At 48.2% G+C, this 26,434-nt stretch overlaps 1 protein-coding gene across 1 annotated transcript in view; it reads left to right on the forward strand.

Moving 5' to 3' along the window:
• Window positions 1-26,434, forward strand: part of myo16 (myosin XVI) — a 650,273-nt gene that overhangs the window by 499,931 nt on the left and 123,908 nt on the right. Inside the window, 1 exon segment of the mRNA XM_038818242.1 lies at window positions 18,133-18,311. Within this exon segment, the coding sequence (XP_038674170.1) occupies window positions 18,133-18,311 (179 nt within the window).

The following is a 26,434-nucleotide window of genomic DNA, read 5'->3' on the forward strand; positions in this document are numbered from 1 at the left end:
GGGGACATCTCTTCCTGCTTTTTCTCTGCCTTTTGGTCACCCATTCCCTTTCTCCCTCAGCAATCCTAATCTGTGATGTGACCAATTCGCTAAACATGCAACCACGACCTCCTCAACATCTTGAATGCTCCAAAGTGAGTCTGCCCGCAGCTCCAGAGCCGTCATGCGGTCTAACAAGAGCTGCAGCTGGTCACACTTCCCGCAAATGAAGGAGCCAGGGACATCGGCCACGTCCCTGATCTCCTACATTGAGCAAAAGGAGCACAACACGGGTCTGAGATCTCCTGCCATTTTTAATCTTAAGCTTAACTTAGTCCAACTATAATATCAAATAATAGATAAATGAAAAAGAAAAAAAAGAAAAATTGTTACCAATCACACGATAAAAAAAGAATAGAAATAGAAAAACCTTACCTTATCAACACACCTCAGGGAAAAGAGGTGGGATCCTTACAGTGATTGTTTTTTTTTATTAGAGGAGGTGGTAGAGAGGGAAACACTGAAGAAGTGTTTGGGGTTTAACTGTCACTTGACAACAGCTCCTCCACAAAGCACCTTCTGGAGACAGTGACCGCAATGCACTGATGCAAATTTTCCATGCAACATCAGCAGCTCCGCTCTGCTTCCCTCTGCTGGATGCTTGCCTTCACTTGAACATGGAGGGTGTCTTGCTCAGGTACACCTTCTGTATACAGTGACCGCAATGCACTGATGCAAATTTCACCCGAAACAGTCATTCAGCGGCTCCGCTCTGCTGCCCTCTGCTGGAACAGTTTTCAAAGATTGTCATGGCACCAGGAAAACTATCTTACCCAATTCAGAATTGGAAATCCTTCAGGCACTGGAAACAATATCCTAAGATTGATGCTGTTTGGTCACATTCTGCACCTGAGAAATGACGCACTGCTGTCCAAATACTCACTCAGAATAGATTTCAGAGTTTGACAGTCTGGTTTTCAGATCTGAAAAAGAGCAGCTTCAAATTTACTTGAAAATTGGATGGTCTCCCATTCCATGTATTAGAGGTATATGAACTACGAAGGGTTTAAGACACTTTTACGCGTTGAATAACTTGGGGGAATTTGCTTTTCATGCTGTTAACATCACAAAAGCTTTAATAGCTTTCGCAAATGACAGTTTAGAAGACAAGCATGCAATATCATGGGCGGAATTCTCCAGTAATAGGGCTATGTCCCCACGCCCACGCTAAAATGTGCGCAAATCACTCTGGAGTAAGTTCAAGGTGATTCGGTGATTTCCAGGGGGCTGGCACGGACAACATAGGCCTCCCCAAGTCACGCCCACCCAGTGATCGGTGACCCCCGATCGGAATGCTCGCCGCCTGGAGGACTCCCCCCACAGTGACGGTTCCCCCCGACCCCCACCAGGGCGTCCGCCAGGTGGAACCATGAGAGACCCATGCTGGTGGGAACTGGGCCAGTTGTCTTTGGAGAATCGCTGCTGGGGCCTTTAACAATGGCTCCCGACTGGCGCCCGCATCGACCGCGCGGACCCGATTCGTGCCGATTCTCAGGCGACCAGGGAATAGCGGGAGCAGCGCGGACCCAATTGCAGGTTTGACGCCCATTCTCCGCCCCCGTGCCAAACGCGATTCTGGTGCGGAGGCTCAAAGAATCCTGCCCAGTGAATGCAAGATGCACAGGGGAAAACGTATCAGAGAACCACACCCATATTAGAGACCCCCTCCCCATATCAGACCCCCTCCTCCCCATATCAGAGACCCATTCCGCCCCCGAACAGCCTTCCCTGCCTGGAATCTAAAGAGTAGTCCAGGCAGAACCAGAGAAAAATCACTGGTTTTTCACTCACCTGTTTGGGACACCTGCTGCCTCAGACAGAGCTGTGGAAAGCAACAGCTATTATTCATAGAAAGCCAAAACAACACCACAAGGCTTTAAACACCGTCAGATCCTTTGATCTGCAAGGCTTCTATTCACTTTCAAAGAGTAAATGCGTTTAGTAAGTTACAATTGACAGAATAATAGCTTCCAGGCAGCCAGGTGTCTGCATTGTTTATTTTCAGTTATCTTCATGCTTGAATGCATCTCAAGTACCCTGCTTTGAACCTAACCTCAATATTTATAAACATCGAGCTATGATTGATAGATCATCACCACATCAAAGGCAGTTAAGTGTTTTCTGCTGTCAGGGGTCTGGGAAAACAAGCTGCAGTCCAGAAGCCAGTGTTGAGAGTAATGAGGTACTGAGGAGGGTATCAAGGTCGCAGGAGTGTACCGGCAGACAGAAAGGTGGGTTGAAGAGTGTCTACTTCAATGCAAGGAGCAACCGGAATAAGGTAGGTGAACTTGGAGCGTGGACTTGGGACTACGATGTTGTGGCCATTACGGAGAAATGGTTAGAACAGGGACAGGAATGGTTGTTGGAAGTTCCAGGGTATAGATGTTTCAGTAAGAGTAGGGAAGGTGGTAAAATAGGTGAAGGAGTAGCACTGTTAATCAAGGATAGTTCAACGGCTGCAGAAAGGCAGTTTGAAGGGGATCTGCCTACTGAGGTAATATGGGCCGAAGTTGGAAATAGGAAAGGAGCGGTCACATTGTTAGGAGTTTTCTATAGGCCCCCAAATAGTAATAGAGATGTGGAGGAAAAAATTGCAAAACAGATTATGGATAGGTGTGGAGGTCTCAGGGTTGTTGGCATGGGTGACTTTAACTTTCCAAATATTGATCGGAACCTCTATAGGTCGAACAGTTCGGATAGGGCAGTTTTTGTACAGTGTGTGCAGGGGGGTTTCCTGACACAATATGTGGATAGGCTGACAAGTGGGGGGGGGGGGGGGGGGGGGGGGGGGGGGGGGGGGGGCAGGGCACATTGGATTTGGTACTGGGTAATGAACCAGGCCAAGTGTTAGATTTCTTTGTGGGAGAGCACTTTCGCGATAGACACCACAATTCGGTGTCTTTCACTATTGCAATGGAGAGGGATAGGGCCATACTGCAAGGCAAGGTTTATAATTGGGGGAGGGGTAATTATGATGCGATTAGGCAAGAATTAGGGAGCATAAGATGGGAACAGAAACTGTCAGGGAAAGGCAAAAATGAAAAATGGAGCTTGTTCAAGGAACAAATACCGCGTGTCCTTGATAGGTATGTCCCTGTCAGGCAGGGAGGAAATGGCCGTGTGAGAGAACCATGGTTCACAAAAGAGGTTGAATGTCTTGTCAAGAGGAAAAGGAAGAGTATGTAAGGGTGAGAAAACAAGGTTCAGTAGGGTCGCTTGAGGGTTACAAGGCAGCAAGGAATGAGCTGAAAAAAGGGCTTAGGAGAGCTAGGAGGGGGCATGAGAAGTCCTTGGCGGGTCGGATCAAGGAAAACCCCAAGGCTTTTTACTCTTATGTGAGAAATAAAAGAATGACCAGGGTGAGGGTAGGGCCGGTCAAGGACAGTAGTGGGAACTTGAGCATGGAGTCAGAAGAAATAGGAGAGGCGTTGAATGAATACTTTTCTTCAGTGTTCAGAAAGAAGAGGAGCCATGTTTTTGAGGATGAGTGTGATACAGGCAGGTAGGCGGGAGGAGGTAAATGTTCTGAGGAAGGATGTATCAGCAATTTTGAAAAACCTGAGGGTCGACAAGTCTCCTGGGCCAGATGGGATATATCCAAGGATTCTTTGGGAGGCAAGGGATGAGATTGCAGAGCCTGTGGCTTTCATCTTTGTGTCCTCACTGTCCAGAGTGCCAGAGGCCTGGAGAGTGGCGAATGTTGTTCCTCTGTTCAAGAAAGGGAATAGAAATGACCCTGATAATTATAGGCCAATTAGTCTTACTTCGGTGGTCGGTAAGATAATGGAAAAGGTCCTGAAGGATAGGATTTATGACCATTTGGAAAGATGCAGCTTAATCTGGGATAGTCAACACGGATTCGTGAAGGGTAAGTCTTGCCTCACAAATTTGATTGAATTCTTTGAGGAGGTAACTAAGTGTGTAGATGAAGGGCGAGCAGTTGATGTTGTACACATGGATTTTAGTAAGGCGTTTGATAAGGTTCCCCGTGGTCAGCTCATGAAGAAAGTAAGGAAGTGTGGGACAGAGGGAAATTTGCCCAATTGGATAAGTAACTGGCTATCACATAGAAGAGAGGGTGGTGGTGGATGGAAAATTTTCAGACAGGAGACCAGTTACCTGCGGTGTACCACAGGGATCAGTGCTGGGTCCTCTGCTATTTGTGATTGTTATCAATGACTTGGAGGAAGAGGCTGAAGGGTGGGTCAGTAAATTTGCTGATGGCACCAAGGTTGATGGAGTAGTGGATGAGGTGGAGGGCTGTTGTAGGCTGCAAAGAGACATTGATAGGATGCAGAGCTGGGCTGAAAAATGGCAGATGGGGTTTAACCATGATAAGTGCGATGTGATTCATTTTGATAGAAAAAATTTGAATGTGGATTACAGGGTCAACGGCAGGGTTCTGAGGAATGTGGAGGAACAGAGAGATCTTGGGGTTCATGTCCACAGATCTCTGAAGGTTGCCACTCAAGTGGATAGAGCCTGAAGAAGGCTTGTGGTGCGTTAGCGTTTATTAACAGGGGGCTTGAGTTTAAGAGCCGCGGGGTTATGCTGCAACTGTCCATGACCCTGGTGAGACCACATTTGGAGTATTGTGTGCAGTTCTGGTCACCTCATTATAGGAGGGATGTGGAAGCATTGGAAAGGGTGCAAAGGAGATTTACCAGGATGCTGCCTGGTTTGAAGGATCGGTCTTATGAGGAAAGGTTGAGGGAGCTAGGGCTTTTCTCTATGGAGCGGAGAAGGATGAGAGGCGACTTAATAGAGATTTATAAGATATTGATTGGGATAGACAGAGTGGACGTTCAGAGACTATTTCCTCGGGTGGATGTAGCTGTTACAAGGGGGCATAACTGTAAGATTCAGCGTGGGAGATATAGGAGGGATGTCCGAGGTAGGTTCTTTACTCAGAGAGTGGTTAGGGTGTGGAATGGACTGCCTGCTATGATAGTGGAGTCGGACACTTTAGGAACTTTCAAGCGGTTATTGGACAGGCACATGGAGCACACCAGATTGACAGGGAGTGGGATAGCTTGATCTTGGTTTCGGACAATACTCGGCACAACATCGAGGGTAGAAGGGCCTGTTCTGTGCTGTACTGTTCTAAGTTCTATGTTCTGTGTTAAAAAGAGGAAGTGAAAACACTTAACTCCTTGACCCCTGGTGGGGGATCTGGTGTTGGTCTCTGATGTTGCGGGCGGGTCACTGGAAGGAGAGTCTCTGTTTGGCAGGGGGGTTGTGTGGTTGCTCATCTCTGGTAGGATGTCTCTGAAGGGCATCTCTGGTGGGATGTCTGTGATGGGAGGGCCTCTGATATGTGGGGTCTCATATGGGGGTTTGGTTGAGCTTCTGATGCGGGTCTCTGATGGGGCGGTGTGATGGGGTTTCTGGTGGGGGGGGTCTCACTGGGGTCTGATGGGAGGTGGGGTGGGCAGTATTTACTTTTGTTGCGGCAAGAGGCCCTCTGCTGGACTTCAGGGGCACCTACATTAAGTACTTACCCCCCTGGTACATTGCAAAGTCTTCACCATCAGGGCCACGCTGGCAAATACTTGCACCAATCCACGACCACATGAATGCTGTCCCAGAGGGCTGGAGCATCACGGACATGTGGAGAATCTGGAGCGAAATTCTCTGACCCCCAGCAGGGTCGGAGAATCGCCTGGGGCCACCGAAAATCCCGCCCCCCGCCGTGGCAGAGATTCTCCGCCACCTGGGAATTGGCGGGGGCGAGAATCACGCCACGCCGATCGGCGTGACGTCCGCACCGATCGGCGAGGCCCCTGCGGCGATTCTTCGGCCCGCGATGGGCCGATGTCCCGCCGCCTGGAGGCCTCTCCCACCGCCGAGGTTTGAACCACCTCTGGTGGCGGCGGATTCGGCGGCGCGACCAGGCCCCCGGGGTCCTGGGGGGGCCGCGGGGCGATCAGACCCCGGGGGGGTGCCCCCACGGTGGCTAGGCCCGCGATCGGGGCCCCCCGATCGGAGGGTGGGCCAGTGCCTTGGTGGCACTCTTTCTCCTCTGCCGCCGCCACGGCCTGCGCCATGGCGGAAGCGGAAGAGAATCCCTCAGCATGCATGCGCGAACTGGCGAAGGCCTTTCGGCCAGCCCTGGTGCCGGGCAGCGGGCCTGAAAGGCCGCTGGTGCCGGTTTTGGCGCCAGTCGGCGTGGTGCCAACCGCTCCTGAGCGGGCCTAGCCCCCAAGGGTGCGGAGAATTCAGCACCTTTGGGGAGGCCCGATGCCGGAGTGGTTTGCGCCACTCCCCGCCGGGTAGGGGAGAATGCCGCCCCTGGTGTCCAGCCGGGGTGCGCATCTTGATGCTACTGCCAGTGGGAGACTGGATCATCACAAAGATGCTGATCCCATTTTTTGCCAGATACAAGATTCTCCATCGCATCGGCAACCCTGTTACTGGTGGTGGGCTGCAGAGAATAGAGAGAAACAGAGTTAATGTGCATGATTTTTTGGGCCCGCCAGTAACGGGTGTCGTTGCTGGTGGGGTGGAAAAATTTGGAGATCAGCCAAGAGTCTTTTGGTTGACTTTTGGTCGCTTGTTCCTGTCCCGTCGCAAAAAAGCTCGCCGCTGGCAGGACTGAAAAATCCCGGGCAACGTATCAGGTTTCTCTCTCCGCAGATTCTCCCATAACCTTCCAACATTTTCAAATTTCCAGCACTCTTAGTTTTCATTCTCTCTCATGTCAGAATCTGAGAAATTCATCATTCAAACTGTCAGGCCTATAACAGTGTTTATCTCCACATGAGCAAATCTCATTCTTCTGCTCTTTCCCCATACAGTTTAACATTCCGCTCACTAATGTAATAAACTGTTATTCTCAAAATTGAACTGAGACACTAGATGGAGCTTCATGCTGCATTAAATCATAGATTAGACTTAAAAGTGTTCAATGCTGAAGCTATATAACCCTAATCTCACTGCCCTCGCCTAGCGACATCTGGGCATGTAGCAGTTAAATTGAAGCCAGTGCTAATCCCATTATGCTCTGTCCTAACCTGCTGTTTTTAGCAGGCTAGTGAAACTCCATCGTATGGCAGCAGAGTTATTCTTTAAATCAGGTCTAACTGTATCATCATTTTACTTTTTAACTTGAAGGTCTCCAGGAGAGTTTTGAATGAGTAATATGGGGCGCGATTCAGCGGCCTCGTCGAGCCTGACTTTCTTGGTGTCGGGTTGAGGTGATTGAATCTCGCAAGCGGTCTCGCACAAGATTTGCGACGCTCAAAACGTCTCACAAGATTTAACGGAATTTCGTGAGACGTCGCGATCTGAATCTTGTGACCCAGATCTGAATGTTTAAATGAGCCATCCTGCTTGTCACCCCTCAGTCTTCTCTGCTCCAGCAAAAACAACCCAAGCCTATCCAACCTCTCTTCATAACTTAAATGTTCCATCCCAGGCAACATCCTGGTGAATGTCCTCCACACCCCATCCAGTGCGATCACATCCTTCCTATAATGTGGCGACTAGAATTGCACACAGTACTCCAGCTGTGACCTCGCAAAGTTCTGTACAACTCCAACATTACCTACTTGCGCCTGTTTTACACAGGTTGCACATGCTCCACCCCTCCGAAACGGCATCATCACGCGCCGCACGACGTTGAGACGGCCTCAGGAAGTCACCTGAAGGTTCTCCCCGATGCTCCGCCCCCAACCGCGCAGTTGACGTGGCCAGGGTTGTCCAGGGGGTCAATATGTGGCACGCGGGTCCGCGCACGGCCAGCACCATGTTGTATGGCACGACCACTGCAGGTCGTCGCTGTGCGTATGTGTGGCCACGGACCCGGCAATTCTCTGGCCGTTTATTTTATGGAGGCCGGGCATTTCACGTGGCACAGCTGCTAGCCCCTCACCAGTTGGAGGAGGATCAGTGCTGGGACGGCGCCGATTTTTCCCACGTAAAACACCATGGATCCTCCGGACATAGCCTCAAAATTAAAGAATCCAGCCCCCTGTATCCCATGTGCCTTCTTCAAAAGTCTCCAATGTGGGACCTTGTCAAAGGCTTTGCTGAAATCCATATAAACTACGTCAATTGCACTACCCTTATCTACACATTAGGTCACATCCTCCAAAGATTTAATAAAATTTATTTGGCATAACCTCCCTCTATCAAAGCCGTGCTGACTATCCCTGATCAACCTTGCCTCTTCAAGTGGAGATAGGTTCTCTCCTTCAGAATTTTCTCCAATAGGCTAAGGGACGTTAAGGGTCCTGTATGAGCTAATGACATAGGAACGACCAGGATGGAGAATTCTGGCTGGAGCTTGAGGAATTAGCTTCTAGATTTAAGGACAAATCATCAGAGTAACTTCAAGATTACTTCTAGCACCAGATGCTGAGCCGAGAGAAACAACAAAACTTGAGAGGTAATAGGAAGTTTCCTGGTACATGAGGTGTCAAGGAAGTGGTTTAAATGCCATGGAATTCACCCAAATTGGGTTAGTACTCTTTGTAGTGTGGGCACTTAGAGAAAGGGAACATTTCAATTGGAAGCTTCAGGGATCATTGCTAAAACTATTATTATTTGCAATGCTAATAAATAAGTTTGAAGTGGGGAAAGTAATCAAGCTATCAACATTTCCTAATGAACAAATGTTGTGAATAAAATCGAATAAGACTCCGTTCTGGAGCCAAGTGCTTCCACCAGTGGAGAATCACCATTGGTCTAGGCTGATGCTAGGAGCGGGGCCTCAGGATGTGAGTTTCTCCCCATCCCAATGCCAATTTATACATGGGAAAAGCTTGCCATATCCATTGGAATCCTGGTATCAGGACGCCATTTTGATTGCCCCCTCCCCGCTGACAAATAGGAGCATCCTACCCCCAACCACGGGAATAATGGGTCACCACCCCACAGCATGCACATACAAGGGTGATCCGACCTCATAAGACCCCCTGCAACAGACCCCCCTCAACAGAGACACCCAAAAGCTGTTACTTTAGAAACCTTTGTCTGAAGCAGCAGATGTTAGGGAAGGGTAAGTGAAAACGCAGTGATTTTGCACTCTACTACCTGCTTATAGGCAGGGGTGACGGTTATGGGTCCCTGTTGTGGGTTCGGTTCTGATACGGGGGGGATGGTCTGATGTGGGCCAGTGGGGGGTGGGGGGGTCACTCTCATGCATGTGTGCTGCGGTTGGTGAGCTGTTATTCCCATGGTGATGGGAGAATTCTCCTACTTGTCAACATGAGGGGGGAAGGATTTCCATTGTCGGCAAGCCTTCCGATGGACTTCGGAGGTGGGGAGGGGGGGGGGGGGGGGGACCGCAGTTATGTTCTGACCCCCTTGACCCATAATGGGATTTTCTGCATCTGGGCCACACTTGGGCAAACTTGCACCAAAGCTTTCCCGGAGGATTTCTCGCTTTTTGAGTCAGTATATACCCAGGAGATTGTGAATTAGGCTTCCAGCATATAAACCAAACTGAAATAGTTGCAAATCAATGCCAGCGCACGGCAGGTAGGACACAGAGACCGCTGGCGGGAGATCGGAATATCTGTTTTTGAGGGACGCTCCATTCTCTGCCCGATCGGGTATCCCGATCACAGTGTCGGGAAATGGAGAATCCCGGCCGACATCTCTGTCCTTGACCTACTGGCCAGTTACTGTGAAGCTCAGTGTAAACTTGAGGAACAGCAAATCATCTTTCAGTTCCAGACTCAAGATTGAGATGAACAATTTCAGACCTCTGCCCCAATTTGTTTCCTTTTCTTATTTTTGTTTTCAGTCAATGACACACCTGTTCGAGGAACTCTTTTTGTTTCTTTAGCCTAGACTTTCAATCCTAGACCTGGTACACAGAGAATTCCTGGCTCCCGAACAACCTTTAAAAATGACGGCTGGCAGTTCCGATTTTCATTCTGGTGGGGCTTGAATAAAAGTCGGCTCGAATGGGTGCGGAGGCTGCTGGGGGCAGAGGCGGGCTGGGTGGAAGGCCTGCCTCTGTGCTTTGGCGCTTTGTTGAATTAAATAAAAAACTGTTCGAAACAAAAGTCATCCCTCATCTCCCATTCCCATTCATGCCAACCTATGCCACTTCATGCACCCACCCGATCCCAAGGACCTTGATAATCCCGATGCCACCCCTATGGCCCTCCATACCCCTTACACTCACACCACACAAGTACCAGGCAATGGCCATCTACTACAAGAGAGGATCTAACCATTGTCCCTTGATATTCAATGGCATTACCATCGATGAATCCTCCCACAACCAACATCCTGGGGGTTACCAATAATCAGAAACTGAACTAACCATATTAATACTGTGGCTACCAGAGCAGATCAAAGGCTAGGAACCCTACGGCGTGTAACTCACACCCTGACACCCCGCCTCCCACCCCTCAAAGCCTGTCCACCATCTACAGGGCACAAGTCAGGAGTGTAATGGAATACTCTCCACTTGCCTGGATGACTGCAGCTCCAACAACTCTATAGAAGGTCAAAATTTTCCAGGACAAAGCAGTCCACTTGATTGCTCCCACTTCCATCAACATTGAAACCCTCCACCACCGATGAACAGTGGCAGCCATGTGTACCAACTACAGGATGCACTGCAATAACTCACCAAGTTTCTTTAGACAGCACCTTCCAAACCCACGACCATTACCATCTAGAAGGACAAGAGTAGCAGGTACCTGGGAACCCCACCACCTGGAGGTTCCCTTCAAGTCACTCAACAGCAGACTTGGAAATATATCACCGTTCCTGACACTGCCCTTTATGCCCCACATTTTCTTACCTTCCAGTTCCCACCACACCCCGGATGCCAGTCCATTCCCATTTCACTCCTCCATGCTTCAACCCCACTTTCTGTTCTCTCATGGATCTTTCACCCACTTCTCCATTACTCTGATTATACCCTTTGCCTTCCCTCAGATCCCTCTCTGACTTACCTTTGTCACTCCAGAGTCTCCATGCAGGCTGCCAGTTCCCTGCTCCTCTTCCTTGTGCTGCAATATTCAACAAAGAAAACTGCAAACCTCGGACACAACTGCACAAAGCCAACTGGCGCATGCCACCTTTGAGCAAAAGTGAACTGGCAGCAATGGGATTCTCATGTGTCACTGAAAGTATCTTGAAGGCATGACTTTATAAAAAATTTATTAAAAACACTAATGTGCATTCAAGGCAATTCCGCCGCAAGACGGTCTGAAACCAGACATGCTGCAAACAGACCATTAATTTAATCCCAGCAGCTCAACCCGCTGCTGGAAAATCAAAGTAATAATAATAATGATCTGTATTAGTGTTACAAGTAAGCTTACATTTGCACTGCAATGAAGTTACTGTGAAAATGCCCTAGTCGTCACACTCCGGCGGCTGTTCAGGTACACTGAGGGAGAATTCAGAATGTCCAATTCACCTAACAAGCACATCTTTCGGGACTTGTGGGAAGAAAACCATGCAGATACAGGGAGAACGTGCAGACTCCGCAGTCAGTGATCTAAGCCGGGAATCAAACCCGGGTCCCTGGCGCTATGAAGCAACAGTGCTAACCCCATAATCAAATATGATGTGGAGATGTCGGCGTTTGACTGGGGTGAGCACAGTAAGAAGTCTTACAACACCAGGTTAAAGTCCAACAGGTTTGTTTCAAATCACTAGCTTTCGGAGCACTGCACCTTCCTCAGGTGAATGAAGAGGTAGGTTCCAGAAACATTTATGGAGACAAAGTCAAAGATTCAAGACGATACTTTGAATGCGAGCACTTGCAGGTAATTAAGTCTTTACAGAGCCAGAGAGAGGGGTAACCCCAGGTTAAAGAGGTGTGAATTGTCCCAAGCCTCATACGTCATACACTGCAGGAAAGGATGTCCCGAAGCTTGGTACATTGGCGAGACCATGTAGACGCTGCGACAATGGATGAACAGACATTGCAATACAATCGCCAGGCAGGAATGTTCCCTTCCGGTTGGGGAACACTTCAGCAGTCAAGGACATTCAGCCTCTGATCTTTGGGTAAGCGTTCTCTAAAGCGGCCTTCAGGACGTACGACAAAGCAGAATTGCAGAGCAGAAACTTATAGCCAAGTTCCGCACACATGAGTGCGGCCTCAACCGGGACCTTGGATTCATGTCGGATTACATTCACCCCCCCCCCCCCCCCCCCCCCCCCCCCCCCCCCCCCCCCCCCCCCCCCCCGTCTGGCCTGAGCATGCAAAATCCGACCAACTGTCCTGGCTTGAGACAATTCACACCTCTTTAACCTGGGGTTACCCCTTTTTCTGGCTCAGTAAAGCTTAATTGCTTGCAAATGCTCGCATTCAAAGTATTGTCTTGCATCTTTGAATTTGTCTATATAAATGTTTCTGGAACCTACCTCTCCATTCACCTGAGGAAGGAGCAGTGCTCTGAAAGCTAGTGATTTGAAACAAACCTGTTGGACTTTAACCTGGTGTTGTAAGACTTCTTACCATAGTCAAATATGCATCCCTCATTCATCAATCCTCTTTAACGAAGGCAACTTAGCATGTGTTAGGCAAGAATGAGGAGACCTTGGTAAGACCACACTTGGAATATTGCGCACAATTCTGGTCACCACACTACCAGAACGATGTGGAGGCTTTGGAGCGGGTGCAGAGTAGGTTTACCAGGAGGGTCTGGAGGGTGTTAGCTATGTGGAGAGGTTGAATAGCCTCGGACTGTTTTCATAGATTATCATAGAATTTACAGTGCAGAAGGAGGCCATTCGGCCCATCGAGTCTGCACCGGCTCTTGGAAAGAGCACCCTATCCAAGGTCAACACCTTCACCCTATCCCCATAACCCAGTAACCCCACACAACACTAAAAGCAATTTTGGACACTAAGGGCAATTTATCATGGCCAATCCACCTAACCTTCATATCTTTGGACTGTGGGAGGAAACCGGAGCACCCGGAGGAAACCCACGCACACAAGGGGAGGATGTGCAGACTCCGCACAGACAGTGACCCAAGCCGGAATCGAACCTCGGACCCTGGAGCTGTGAAGCAATTGTGCGATCCACAATGCTACCGTGCTGCCCCAATTGTTCATTAGAACAATGGAGGTTGAGGGCTGATCTGATAGAGGTCTACAAGATTATGAGGGGCATGGTTAGAGTGGATGGGCAGGCATTATTTTCCAAGGTGGAAAGGTCAGTCACCAGGGGCATAGGTTTAACTTCCATGGGGCAAAGTTTAGAGGAGATGTGCGAGGCAGGTTTTTTTACACAGAGGTGAGTGCCTGGAACGCGTTGCCTGGGGAGGTTTGGAAGCTGATACATTAACAGTGTTCAAAAAGCATCTCGACAAATACATGGATAGGATAGGTAGAGGGATATAGCACAAGGAAGTGCTGAGGCTTTTGGCCAAGGGTGGTATCATGATCGGTACAGGCTTGGAGGGCCAAAGGGCCTGTTCCTGTGCTGTATTGTGTTTTGTTCTTCGTGTGACTTGTTCTGAACTGATTAGATAGTTAAATTGACAGTCGAATGTAGAATTAAATATTGCCTTTCTATCATCACCTACAGTCCAAGACAAAAAAATAATATTCAGCGACAGCCTGAACAAGATTGGGAGTTGAATAAGGCGCAACTTGAGAAAACATTCCCAAAGTGTTGGCAAAATGGTTAGATTTACTGAATACATTAAAGACAATTTCCGAAAATGGGATATGCTTAAATGAACAAGAAACCAGGATGACTGATTCAGTAACTAATCAGAAGTAGAAACTGTGCTGGAAGAACTGCTGGTTGCTATTGGAAGGATGTGTTAGATGGGCTGAGTGGTCCATTTTATTCATTCATAGGTCACCACCAACAGTGGTTAGCACTACTGCCTCACAGCGACAGAGTCCCATGATAGGTTCCAGCTTTGGGTGACTGTGTGGAGTTTGCACTTTTTCCCATATCTGCGTGGGTTTCCTCCAGGCGCTCTGGTTTCCTCCCACCGTCCAAGGATGTGCAGGTTAGGTTACGGGGTTAGGGTGGGGGTGTGGACCTGTTTCGAGTGTTCTTTCAGAGGATCAGTGCAGACTCGATGGGCCGAATGCTCTCCTGTACTGTACTGGAGGGATTCTATTCTGTGTGGGTGTTGCTGGGAAGGCCAGTCTAGGGATAGAAGGTGGTTAATTTAAACAGCCCTGACTTCTCTTTTCACTACCATTGTAAACAGAGAGGTGTTTTTGACTTGCTTCCAGCAGTATAAGCAGTGGTGTATTTCCCAACCCCTCGGTTTCTATTTCTATTACTAAACCCACAGTAAACCTGCGATAATATGAACTCAAAGAGTTTGTATATTTGCACACACTTAAACGTGTGAGGAGACTAGTCTACTTTTCATTCATACTCGAACAGAGGGCTGGAGAAAGAAAGATTTTCGGCAAAGACCACAAAGAAATGAATTGTTCTTTCCCCTGTATCCAGAGTCCAAAATAATGGTGGATTCCTTCATAGAGCTCGGGAGGCTGAACTAATGCTGGATAATTCTCTTTTCCAGTAGAGTTAACTTTCACGCTGAGATGGGCATACGTGAATCAGTCTTGTAGGAAGTTTCAGTTGAAATCGTGTGGATGGGGGTCAGGCATTCAAACATAGACAGAGCCCCTCTTCTGTGCTGCTGTTTGGTCAAGGAAAAGATGGCAGACTGAGCTCTGCAACTCCACAAGGCAATATTACTGGTTCCGCTAGCTATGTGGGTGTCACATGACTCCTCCCTTTCCACGTTGGCTTCGGCTTTCCACTTTGGTATCTCTCAGTCTGAGTCCCTGAGATCGTTAATGTGCCAACCATTAAGTCTTATAGAGAGATTGTGCGATCTTTTGTCCGAACAGATGTATTGACCTCAGTTAGTTAGGTCTGAATTTGGTCCCTGCAACCCAAAGGTGGTAATTAGGGTGCAAATTTCTTTGATATTGCCAAATAGCAAGTTGAGAGTCACAGACAGACATAGCTTAAGCCATTTTAAAGTAATTGTCCAGTCTTTAAAAAAATTATAAATTAGCCATTAGGATATATATATATATATATATTCTAAAAATATATAGTGTGAGGTCTTAGCTTCCTGACACCCTTGAGAAGGTGATGTGAGCCACCTTCCTAAATACAACTGAATGGTTTGTTCAACTATTTCAGAAGGCAATTAATATCAACCGCATGATTATAGATATGGAGTCACACGTGGGACAGGCTGGGTAATCATGGCAAATGTGCTTCCCTACAGGGCATGAGTGAGCCAGATGTGTTCTTGTGACCATCTGGTGGTTTCAGGGTCACTGTTATTATTATTTTTTAATTCCAGATTGATTTCATTAATTGAATTTAAGTCCCCCAGGTGCAGTACTAAGATTTGAATTCATGTGTTGAGACCATAATTCCAGGATTCAGGATTTCTCAGCTTACCAAAACCCTCTTCATTTATGTGAAATGATTCATTGGGAGGAAGAATGTGGAATGAGTCGATTTTAAATGGGGTGTAGGAACAGAGAGATCTGGGGTGTATGTGCGCAAGTCTTTGAAGTTGAAAAGACTTAAGGAATTCTTAGTTTTATAAATTGATGAAAGCAAGATTTTAGATCAGTTCCTTATCTTGATTATTAATCATGACAAAAGTCATTTTCTAACACTGCATTTCACAAAAACGGACAAGGTGGGGAAGTTATGCTAAAACTATATAACCAGCCGGAATATTGTGTCCATTTCTGGGCACCACAGGTTAAAAACGATGTGAAGGTTTCAGAGACAGTACAACAGAGTGTGATGTTCTCTCTTTTCTTTGTAAGGATGGCTTGGATGTGTAGTGTTCAGCAAAGAACATCAAGCTATGTTAATTAACAAAGCTGATTTATTAGCACTATATTTAACTAGATACGAACGTATTCCTAAGTACAAAGGTTGCGAAAATAAACGATCCTATATCTATTGCTACAGAACTCCAAAAGACACAACTACTCTCACCACGCCTAAACACCTTGGGCGGAATTCCACGACACCCCGCAGGGTCGGAGAATCGCCCGGGGCCACCGAAAATCCCGCCCCCGCCGTGGCAGAAATTCTCCGCCACCCGGGAATTGGCGGGGGCGGGAATCATGCCGCTGGGAGGCCTCTCCCGCCGCCGTGGTTTAAACCACCTCTAGTGGCGGCAGGATCGGCGCGCAAGCGGGGTCCTGGGGGGCCGAGGGGCGATCGGACCCCGGGAGGTGCCCCCACGGTGGCCAGGCCTGCGATTGGGGCCCACCGATCGGCCGTGGGGGACTCTTTTTCTTCCGCAGCCGCCACGGCCTCCACCATGGCGGAGGCGGAAGAGAATCCCCGAGTGCGCATGCGCCGGTGCGTCAGCTGCCGCTGACGTCACCACCGGCGCATGCGCGACCCGGCGAAGGCCTTTCAGCCAGGCGGCGGGCGTCAAAGGCCGTTGTTGCCGGTTTTGGCGCCAGTCGGTGTGGTGCCAACCACTCCGGCACGAGCCTAGCCCCTCAATGTGAGGGCTTAGCCCCTAAAGGTGCGGAGAATTACGACACCTTTGGGGGGGCCCGACGCTGGACTGGTTGGCGCCACTCCGCTACGCCGGGACCCCCCGCCCCTTCTCTCAGAATCAAGGGTTGTCATGTGATCTATGTGACTGCTCTTGAGCACCATCTGGTGATTACATAGAACAGTACAGCACAGAACAGGCCCTTCGGCCCTCAATGTTGTGCCGAGCCATGATCACCCTACTCAAACCCACGTATCCACCCTATACCTGTAACCCAACAACCCCCCCCTTAACCTTACTTTTATTAGGACACTACGGGCAATTTAGCATGGCCAATCCACCTAACCCGCACATCTTTGGACTGTGGGAGGAAACCGGAGCACCCGGAGGAAATCCACGCACACAGGGGGAGGACGTGCAGACTCCACACAGACAGTGACCCAGCCGGGAATCGAACCTGGGACCCTGGAGCTGTGAAGCATTTATGCTAACCACCATGCTACCCTGCTGCCCCAAGATTAGATGTATTTATATAAAATTGTTAACCCTTCATCTCCCATACAATATCCATATTGTTACACAGAGAGTTACTAGAACGGTTCCATGGGATGAAGGAGTACACTTATGTGGATGGAGTGGAGAAGCTAAGAGAGGATTTGATAGAGGTATTTGCAATCATGAAAGATTTCGATATAATAAATAAAACTAAACTTCCCAATGATTGAAGCACAAATTTGAAGTGATTGTCAAAAGATGCAGAGCTGACATGAGGAAAAGCATTGTTATGCAACAAGAGGTTAGGATTTGGATCGCATTATTTGATTGGGTACTTAACACAATATACAATTTTTAAAATAAATTTAAAGTACCCAATTTATTTTTTCCAATTGAGGGGCAATTTAGCGTGGCCCATCCACCTAGCTTGCACATTTTTGGGTTGTGGGGGCGAAACCCACGCAAACACGGGGAGAATGTGCAGACTCCACACGGAGAGTGACCCAGAGCCAGGATTGAACCTGGGACCTCGGCACCGTGAGGCAGCAGTGCTAACCCACTGTGCCACCGTACTGCCCTACACAATAATACAATTAATAAAGCAAATAGGATCTTGAGCTATGTAAATAGAGTTATAGAGTACAAAACCAAATTATGCTTAATCCTTAGAAAACAATGGTTCAGACCTATCTGGAGTCTGGGCTTTGCAGAGGGTGTTACAGAGATCAATTGGAATGGTTCCAGGGATGAGGGATTAAAACATGGAGAAACTGGGATTGTTCTCCTTAGAGCAGAGAAAGTTAAGATTTGATAGAAGTCTTCAAACTCGTGAAAGATTTTTATTGAGTACATAAGGATAAAGTGTTTCACGTGGTAGAAATATTGTTAACCAGAGGACACATGTTTATGGTAATTGACAAAAGAACAAGAGACAATATGATAGAGCTTTTAACTCAGCATTTTAAGATTATCTCACTTTAATCGGCTTATTCATGGAAATAAGAGTTAATTTCTGATGGAAATCATCACATCAAGGCGATCAGTGACGTGGAGCTGGAAATACAGCATACAAACGGCTTTAGCTTTAGAGTCATTTAGGAAACAGATTATTAATAATTCTCTTTTCTTATTGAACTTGCAGCCAGTGAAAATGTCGCTATTCACCAATTCTTTCAGGCAAAGTTGACCCAGACTGGTTCTCTTATTCCACTACATCATTGCCTGAGTCTCAGAGGGTCCAAAGCAGTGATGTTGTCCCAAAATATGTGTTCTACTTCTCGAACCAAAGGACCAAGGAGATTTCTGGACATCAACAGCAAGGTACTGCGGGATCATGATTTGACTGATTTATCTGATCTTCTACAATTACATCGCTGGGGGTGAACTCTTATTATAGAAATGTGCAATACATCTTTACTATACAAAATACTGCAAATTTGCAGAATATTAAATCTGTGCAGAAAATAAAGCTAATCTTTTTGTACTGAGCAGTAAATCTCTGCACAACTTTTAAATTTGCAGCTGATTGACTGAGCTGATGAGGTTTTGAACGCAGTTTAATGATCAGAAATTCAACAGCAGTGTATCAGGATTCCCACACCATGTGTAGCCAGTGGGAGAGGTTCCTCATTAGCAGACTAAACTCTGAAAATTGCCTCATTAAGTCCAAAAGATTTGATATTCGCTTTAGCATTTTACATACAAAATACAATTTAAAATAATGGCATTTTAGAGCATTCACCCATTTATCTCTGAGAAATGCTAAATTATATTCAAAAGGATGCAATCCCAATGGTTGGTACATAAAACTCCAGACAAATGCTGACCCCAGCAGTGTATGTGTGGTCTTTCAGGACCAAAAGATCGATGTGAAACCCTCACCAATTCTGGTACCGGTGAGGAGCTAGCATCGGCACCAACTGAAATTCCTGCCTCTCGTGCCGAAAATGGCCAAAAATTGGCCAGGCCAAGCATGCATACAACATGGCACCGGCCGTGTGCGAACGCAACCCGCCATCCGCAACCCCGCAGCGCACTCCCTAGCCACCCCACCAGTCCCCCCAGCCCTAGCGGAAGCCCCGCTGGCCAGCGGCATGGATCCCGGCCGAGACTGGCAGTGCTAGATACAATCTGCAGCCGGCACACTGAGTTCCTGACCGCTGAACCACACATGGCCCACACCGCCGGGAACTCGGCCCATTGGGAGCGGAGCATCACAGGTGGGCCGGTAGCATAGAGGTTAGCATAATTACTTCACAGTGCCAGGGTCCCATGTTCGATTCCTGGCTTGGGTCACTGTCTCTGCGGAGTCTGCACGTTCCCCCCGTGTCTGTGTGGGTTTCCTCCGGGTGCTCCGGTTTCCTCCCACAGTCCAAAGACGTGCAGGGATAGGTGGATTGGCTATGCTAAATTGCCCTTAGTGTCCAAAATAGGTAAGGTAAGGTGGGGTTATGGGGATAGGGTGGAAGTGTGGGGATAGGGGGGAGGTGTGGGCTTGGGTAGGGTGCTCTTTCCAAGGGCCGGTGCAGACTCGATGGGCCGAATGGCTTATTTCTGCACTGTAAATTCTGTGATGATGTGCCAATGCCGTTGAAACAGCGTGCAGCGCGTGTTACGATGACGGCAATTTGGAACAGGCAGAGCATGGCGGACCGGCGTCAAATCAGCGCTGGCCCCGATTTCAGAGTGGAAACCCATTCTCCACATGATCGCCGATTACGATTTCAACGTCAGGCTACGGAGAACCCCGCCCATAGGGCGTGATTCTCCGCTTCCCACCGCCCGCTCGGAGGATCGGCGCTCGCCGTTTTTCACGGCGACCGGCAATTCTCCGGCCTGGATGGGCCGAGCGGCCTGACGTTCCCGACCTGTTCACGCTGGCGGCAACCACACCTGGTCGCTGCATTCGTGAACAAGGTGCCAAATGCTCGTTTGTGGCTTCTGGGGGGCGGAGAGGGGAGTGAGCACCATGGCCGTGCTCGGGAGGGGACTGGCCCGCGATCGGTGCCTATCGATCGTCGGGCCGGCGTCTCCAAGGGACGCACTTTTTCCCCTCCGCCGTAAGATCAAGCCGCCACGTCTTGCGGGGCAGCGGAGGGGAAGACGACAATCGTGCATGCGCGGGTTGGAGCCGGCCAACTGTCGTGTCATTCTCGGCGCGCCGCCTTGACGCAAGCGTCAAGGTCCGGCATCCGAGATTTACGGAACGTCGCTCCTAGCCCCCTGGGGGGGGGGGGGGGGGGTGAATAGGGTGCAAGGAGCGGCCTCCGAGGCCGTCGTGAAACTCGGCCGAGTTCACGATGGCCTTCCCGATGCCGCGTGGGAGTGGAGAATCTTTCTGCCTCACTGGACCATGATGAAGGGAAATCGTGTGGTGGGAGACAACACTTTGCAAGATTGTGTTTCTCAATAAGAAGACAAGATATGAGCAAAATCAAGTGAGAATGTTTTCCTAATATTTTTCAGAGTACCAAATTTGGCCTTTCAGAAAGATTTTGAGGGCGATTCTCTGGCTGTTGGGAGAATTGCGGAAGAGCGCCGAAACGTGATTTGCAATGGGTGGAAACTAGTTTCCCATTACCCTTGCCTGTTCCAGCTGGTGTGATCAGGATGTCACCCAGAAAGGGCATGAACCTGATCAGAACTCACTTGAATTCATTTTAATATCATTAGCGATATTAAAGTTGAATGCAGTAGTCTCCCAGTAATCACGCGGTCTTCCCCATTCACAGCCCAGTAGGATGTCTCACAGGTGCGAATCATTCCTGATCCCTAAAAGCAGGGACCGGGTCCCAGTGATACCGAGGGGGAGCAAGGGGATGAGTATCCTCTCTACACTTACCACCAAGGTGCAGCGGGGTCCTTCAGGGGATGTGGGGGTCGAGGGGGGGCTTTGGATGTGCTGGAGTGGCTCAGGTCAGGGATCTTTCCTGGGATGGGGGGCAGTGTGGCAAACCTTCCTTTTGTCATCTTGAAAAACTTTAAACTCTCTCCCAGCCTGTCAATATTAATGATCTTTCAGGTGAAGGTAAAGATCTTCCCTCTATAGCCTGGATAGCTTTGATGTCTCTCGCAGCAGTCAATATCAATAATCTGTCATCTGAAGGTAAAAGTATTTCCCCTGTAGCCTTGAAAATCTTTAAACTCTCTCCCAACATGTTAATATCAATGATCTGTCAGCTGAAGGTTAAGTCCTCCCTTTGATGTGTTGGAAACCTTTGAAGTGCTCTTTTCACATTCAATTTCATTCCCCTTTATGTTTTTTGAGCTTTGGGCTTGTTGAGAAGCCTAAAACTGCATTGTTTACATTTAATGTCATGGTCCATTACTTTTACAAGCCTCTTGATTGACAGGTTCGGACTATTTCAAAAAAGGGTTTAGCGATGTTTTTATAGCTCTTCATGGTCCATTATCTCTGAAGTGCTTCCTCTTTTGAGCGGGTGTTGTTTCTATCCACATTTTTATTGAAAGAAACTGTTTCTGTGTACTGAAGTGTTTCCGAGAAAGAACAACTGATGTTTCTAACCATAGTTTTTTTTAAGAGGCTGTTTATTTGTTCTGAAGTGCTTGCTAGAAAGAGCAGGTGTTGTTTCTAACTGCAGTTTTCTTTTTCTGATGGGAATTTGTCTGTTCTGAAGTCCTTCCTGGAAAGACCAAATACTCTATCTGACTTCTGCCACTTGGCAGTGCCAACATGGCACTTCCCCAGGACATGCCAATCTAGGTGCTAGAGCAGTGCAAGGTTGACAATGCCAAGGGGTAGATCCTAAAGAGGAGAGAAACATGAAGGGGTGCATTTGGCAAACCCATAGCACGGTGTCACTCACTTGGGGTGGGGGTACCTTGCCAGTGATTTATGGGAAGGGGGCCTTGCCAGTGATTGGAGGGGAGGGGGAGAGAGAGAGTAGGGCCGGGCTTTGCCAACACTTGCGGGGAAGGGGATGGGGAAGCTGTCATGTTATTCTGAGACCGGGCACCCTTTAACAATTGCGCTCCGATCTCTGACGATGTAGACTAATAATATTATTATTATAATTATAATAATCGCTAATTGTCACAAGTAGGCTTCAATGAAGTTATTGTGAAAAGCCCCTAGTCGCCATATTCTGGCGCCTGTTCAGGGAGGCCAGTACGGGAATTGAACCCGCACTGCTGCCTTGTTCTGCATTACAAGCCAACTGTTTAGCCCACTGTGTTAAACCAGCCCCTCAGTTACCCGGGGCCGGGATCGAACCTGGGTCCTCGGCGCCATGAGGCAGCAGTGCTAACCACTGCACCACCGTGCTGCTCTTAAGTTGTACTAATTATTATAAAATATTTTTGTATTAGTTGCTGTAAGAGAGGGGCCTTGGATGAAGATCTTTATTAATTTAATTTTTCATGAGGATTAAAGATCTGCATTCCAGAGGTGAGGTAAGAGTGATTGCCCTTGACATAATCATAGAATCATAGAAGAATCATAGAATTCCCACAGCGTAGGGTGACACTGTGGTGCAGTGGTTAGTACCACTGCCTCAAGGCGCTAAAGACCCAGGTTCGATCCCGGCCCTGGGTCACTGTCCATGTGGAGTTCGCATATTCTGCCTCTGTCTGCTTGGATCTCACCCCACAACTCGGAAAGATGCACAGGGTAGGTGGATTAGCCACGCTAAATTCTTCCTTCATAGGAAAAAGTTTTTAAAAATAATTCCCACAGTGCAGAAAGAGGCCACTCGGCCCATCAAGTCTGCACTGACTCTTCAAAAGAGCACCCCCATCTAGGCCCACTCCCCCGCCCACCCCTGCCAGCCAACACATTTCTGAACACTAATGAACAATTTATCATGGCCAATCCACCTAACCTACACATCTTTCAACTGTGGAAAGAAACCGGAGCACCCGGAGGAAACCCACGCAGATACAGGGAGAGCATGCAAACTCCACGCAGAGAGTCACCCAAGGTCGGAATTGAACCCGGATCCCTGGCACTGTGAGGCAGCAGTTCTAACCACTGTTACACCCTGCCACCCTGGCCCTGCCTAATGGCAACATTTAACTGAGTGAGGCTTCAAGGTGAAAAGATGAAGTCAATGGGAAACAGGAAAAAGCGATTTGTGTTATGCCGAGCACAAAGGAAGTTGTAGCTATCACAGTGCCAGCGTATCATTGCAGACTCTCTCAGGGTGGTGTATTCAACTCAACCATCTTCAATTGTTTTTCCATGAATTTCCCTCTATTATAAAGTAATAAATGGGGATGATTGCAAAGTTTTCAGGACCATTCCCAACTTCTCAAATGCTGAAGGAGTCCATACACGTGTGCAACAAGATATGGATAATATTCAGGTTTGAGTTGATAAATGGCAAATGGCATTCGTGCAACACAAGTACTACACAATAAACATCTTCAGCAAAAGGGAATCTAAACATCTACCCTTCATATTCAATTGCATTGCCATTACTGAATCCCCTACCATCATAATCCTGGGGTTACTATTGATGAGAAACTTAACAGCCATATAAATGCTCTTGCCACAAGAGCAGGTTAGAAACTGGGAAATCTGTCATGTGTAAATCACATCCTGAATCCTCAAAGCCTATCCAGAAGCTGGAGGCAAAGACAAAGCAGACTGCATGATCAGCACGCAATCCCCAACTTAAGCACTCACTTGCTCCAACACGAGCGCTCAGTGTCAGCAATGTGTGCCATCTATAAGAGGCACGGCAGCAACTCACCAAGCCTCCTTCACCAATGTCTTCCAACTCCACAATCCATACCACCTAGAAGGACATGGGCTGTGTATGCATGGTAATATCAGTATCTGCAAGAGCCTCTTCAAGATACTTAACAGCGCCAGGGTTCCAGATTTGATTCCCGCTTGGGTCACTGTCTGTGCGGAGTCTGCACGTTCTCCCCGTGTCCGCATGGGATTTCTCTGGGTGCCCCGGATTCCTCCCACAGTCCCAAAGACGTGCTTGTCAGGTGAATTGGACATTCTGAATTTTCCCTCTCTGTGCCCGAACAGGCGCAGGAGTGGCGACTAGGGGATTTTCACAGTAACTTCATTGCAGTGTTAATCTAAGCTTATTTGTGACAATATTAAAGATTATATTATAAGATCCTGACTTGGAACTTTAACATCATTCCTTCACTGTCACAGGTCAAAATCTAGAACTACCTCCCTAATGTAGGTGTATCTACACCAGGTGGACTCCAGCGGTTCAAGAAGGCAGCTCACCATTACCTTCTCACTGCAATTAAGGATGAGTAATATAAGATGTCCTGGACAGCAATTTCCCCATACTGTGAATGAATTTTAAAAAGCATTCTTAATAAACTGCTTGTTCCCCCACTTATTGTTTAGTTTGGCAATGGACTGGTGACTGAATTGCAACAATTCTCAGCAAGCACCGTTCAGCAGTAAATTAAACATGGTGAGCTACACAGGCTATTACCTACATCCACTGTAATCACCATGACAGATTTAACAATTAAGGAGCAGGCATTTATTTATCTTGCCAACATCCAAATTGCTCCTGGAAGATTTCCTGGTGTTTGTGCTTGATCTTTGCTTTTGATTTTGGTTCAGATCTTTGTGTCCCCTTTTTCTACCAATGTTGTATGCCATCATAACATTTCAATACTGTTCCACAATTCTTAAATTGACAAGATTCATCTATGTATTAAAGAAGGACAAACGTAACAAAGACCATTGTGAAAAACTCATCACTTCATCATGTCAGTCTGGGGAACTTTGATTTTCTGTTCATTGCCGACTTCACTTCAATTATTCCCTACCCCTGTTATTCAGGAAAGGGCAGACACAAAATGAGACATTGAGGTGGGAATGATTGAAATAGACTGAAGAATTATCAGGAGGACAGAGAAACAAGATAAGGGGCAAAGTGATAAAAGCTGGCAGTGAACTCAGCTTGGAAGATGGGAAAATGAGCTGGAAGGAGTTTAAAAATAATATTTGGTAAGGTACTGGATAACAGACTCATGGCAAAACCACATGAAATATAGTCACTGGGATAAAGGGAAAGTTTATGACCGCATCAAATTAGTGACAAAAACTCTGGAAGGCTCAAGGACCTGACTAATCATTCAGAATGGGCAATTGGGGACAACTTTGGTTCAAATACAAAAAAAAAGTTAGTACAGATATATTGGAGGGCTGGTTTAGCTCAGTGCGCTAGTCAACTGGTTTTTGATGCAAAACAAGGCCAGCAGCGCGGGTTCCATTCCGTACCAGCTCAAAATTCTGAATTATCCCTCTCTGTACCCAAACAGGCGCCAGGATATGGTGACTAGGGGCTTTTCACAGTAACTTCATTGCAATGTTAATGTAAGCCCACTTGTGACAATAAAAAGATTATTATTCTTATTGAAAGAAAGTATACTTTACACAGCAAAATCCAAAATGGATTAGAGGAAGGATACAAAGGCCGAGGAAATGGGTAGTATTTTTCCCATGGACTTTACCAAAGCTGCATGGTATTCTCCATGCCCACGATGGGCCGAAGTCGCGCCAGTTTTTTGCCAGTCCCGCCGGCCTCAATTGGAGTAGGTCCTTACCGGCGGGACAGGGCGGCGCGGGCGGCCTCCAGGGTTCTTGGGGGGGCGCGGGGGATCTAGCCCTGGGAGGTGCCCCCACGGTGGCTTGGCCCATGATCGGGGCCCACCGATCCGCGGGCGGGCCTGTGCCGTGGGGGCACTCTATTGTTCCGCACCGGCAGCTGTAGCAGTCCGCCATTGCCGGTGCGGAAATGAAGCCCTCTGTGCATGCCCGGGGATGACGCCAGCTTGCGCTGACGCTCCCGCGCATGCGCCAACTCGCTCCAGCCGGCGGAGGCCCTTCATCGCCGGTTGGCGTGGCACCAAGCCCCTTTCCCGCCGGCTGGCGGGGCGAAAACCACTCCGGGGCCGGCATAGCCCCTGAAGGTGTGGAGGATTCCGCACCTTTGGGGTGGCTCGACATTGGAGTGGTTCACGCAACTCGGTCCCACCGGGACCCCCCGCTCGCCGGGTAGGGGAGAATCCCGCCCATTATTTCCATTGGTCAATGAGACAGTAACAAGGGATAAAATGAAGATAAGTACAGAAATAATTAAAGGACAGGTTTAAAAACTTACTTCCACAGAGGGTGCGATTCAACAAAAAAAACTCCCCATGTCCGGCTTCGCGTGCATTTAGTGGGGCGGGGGGACGGCGATGTTTTTGGCCTCGGCGAGGCTCGCCAGTGCAGGAAGATGACAAGAGGATTGGGGCGTCATTTTTAAAGGCAGCCCCGAACTTTCAAATCCCCACTGCAGCCTCAGAATCATCCCCACCCCCACATCACCCAACATATTTCTTTGGGGGTCATCGTGTCCGCCCTCACCCCACCTCTTAAGGCATCCCTGGGCCCGACCCCTGGCATGGACAACCTGGCACCCATGCACCTTGTCACTGCCAGCATGGCA

Source organism: Scyliorhinus canicula, chromosome 14, assembly GCF_902713615.1.
Source record: "Scyliorhinus canicula chromosome 14, sScyCan1.1, whole genome shotgun sequence".
Lineage (NCBI taxonomy): Eukaryota > Metazoa > Chordata > Chondrichthyes > Carcharhiniformes > Scyliorhinidae > Scyliorhinus > Scyliorhinus canicula.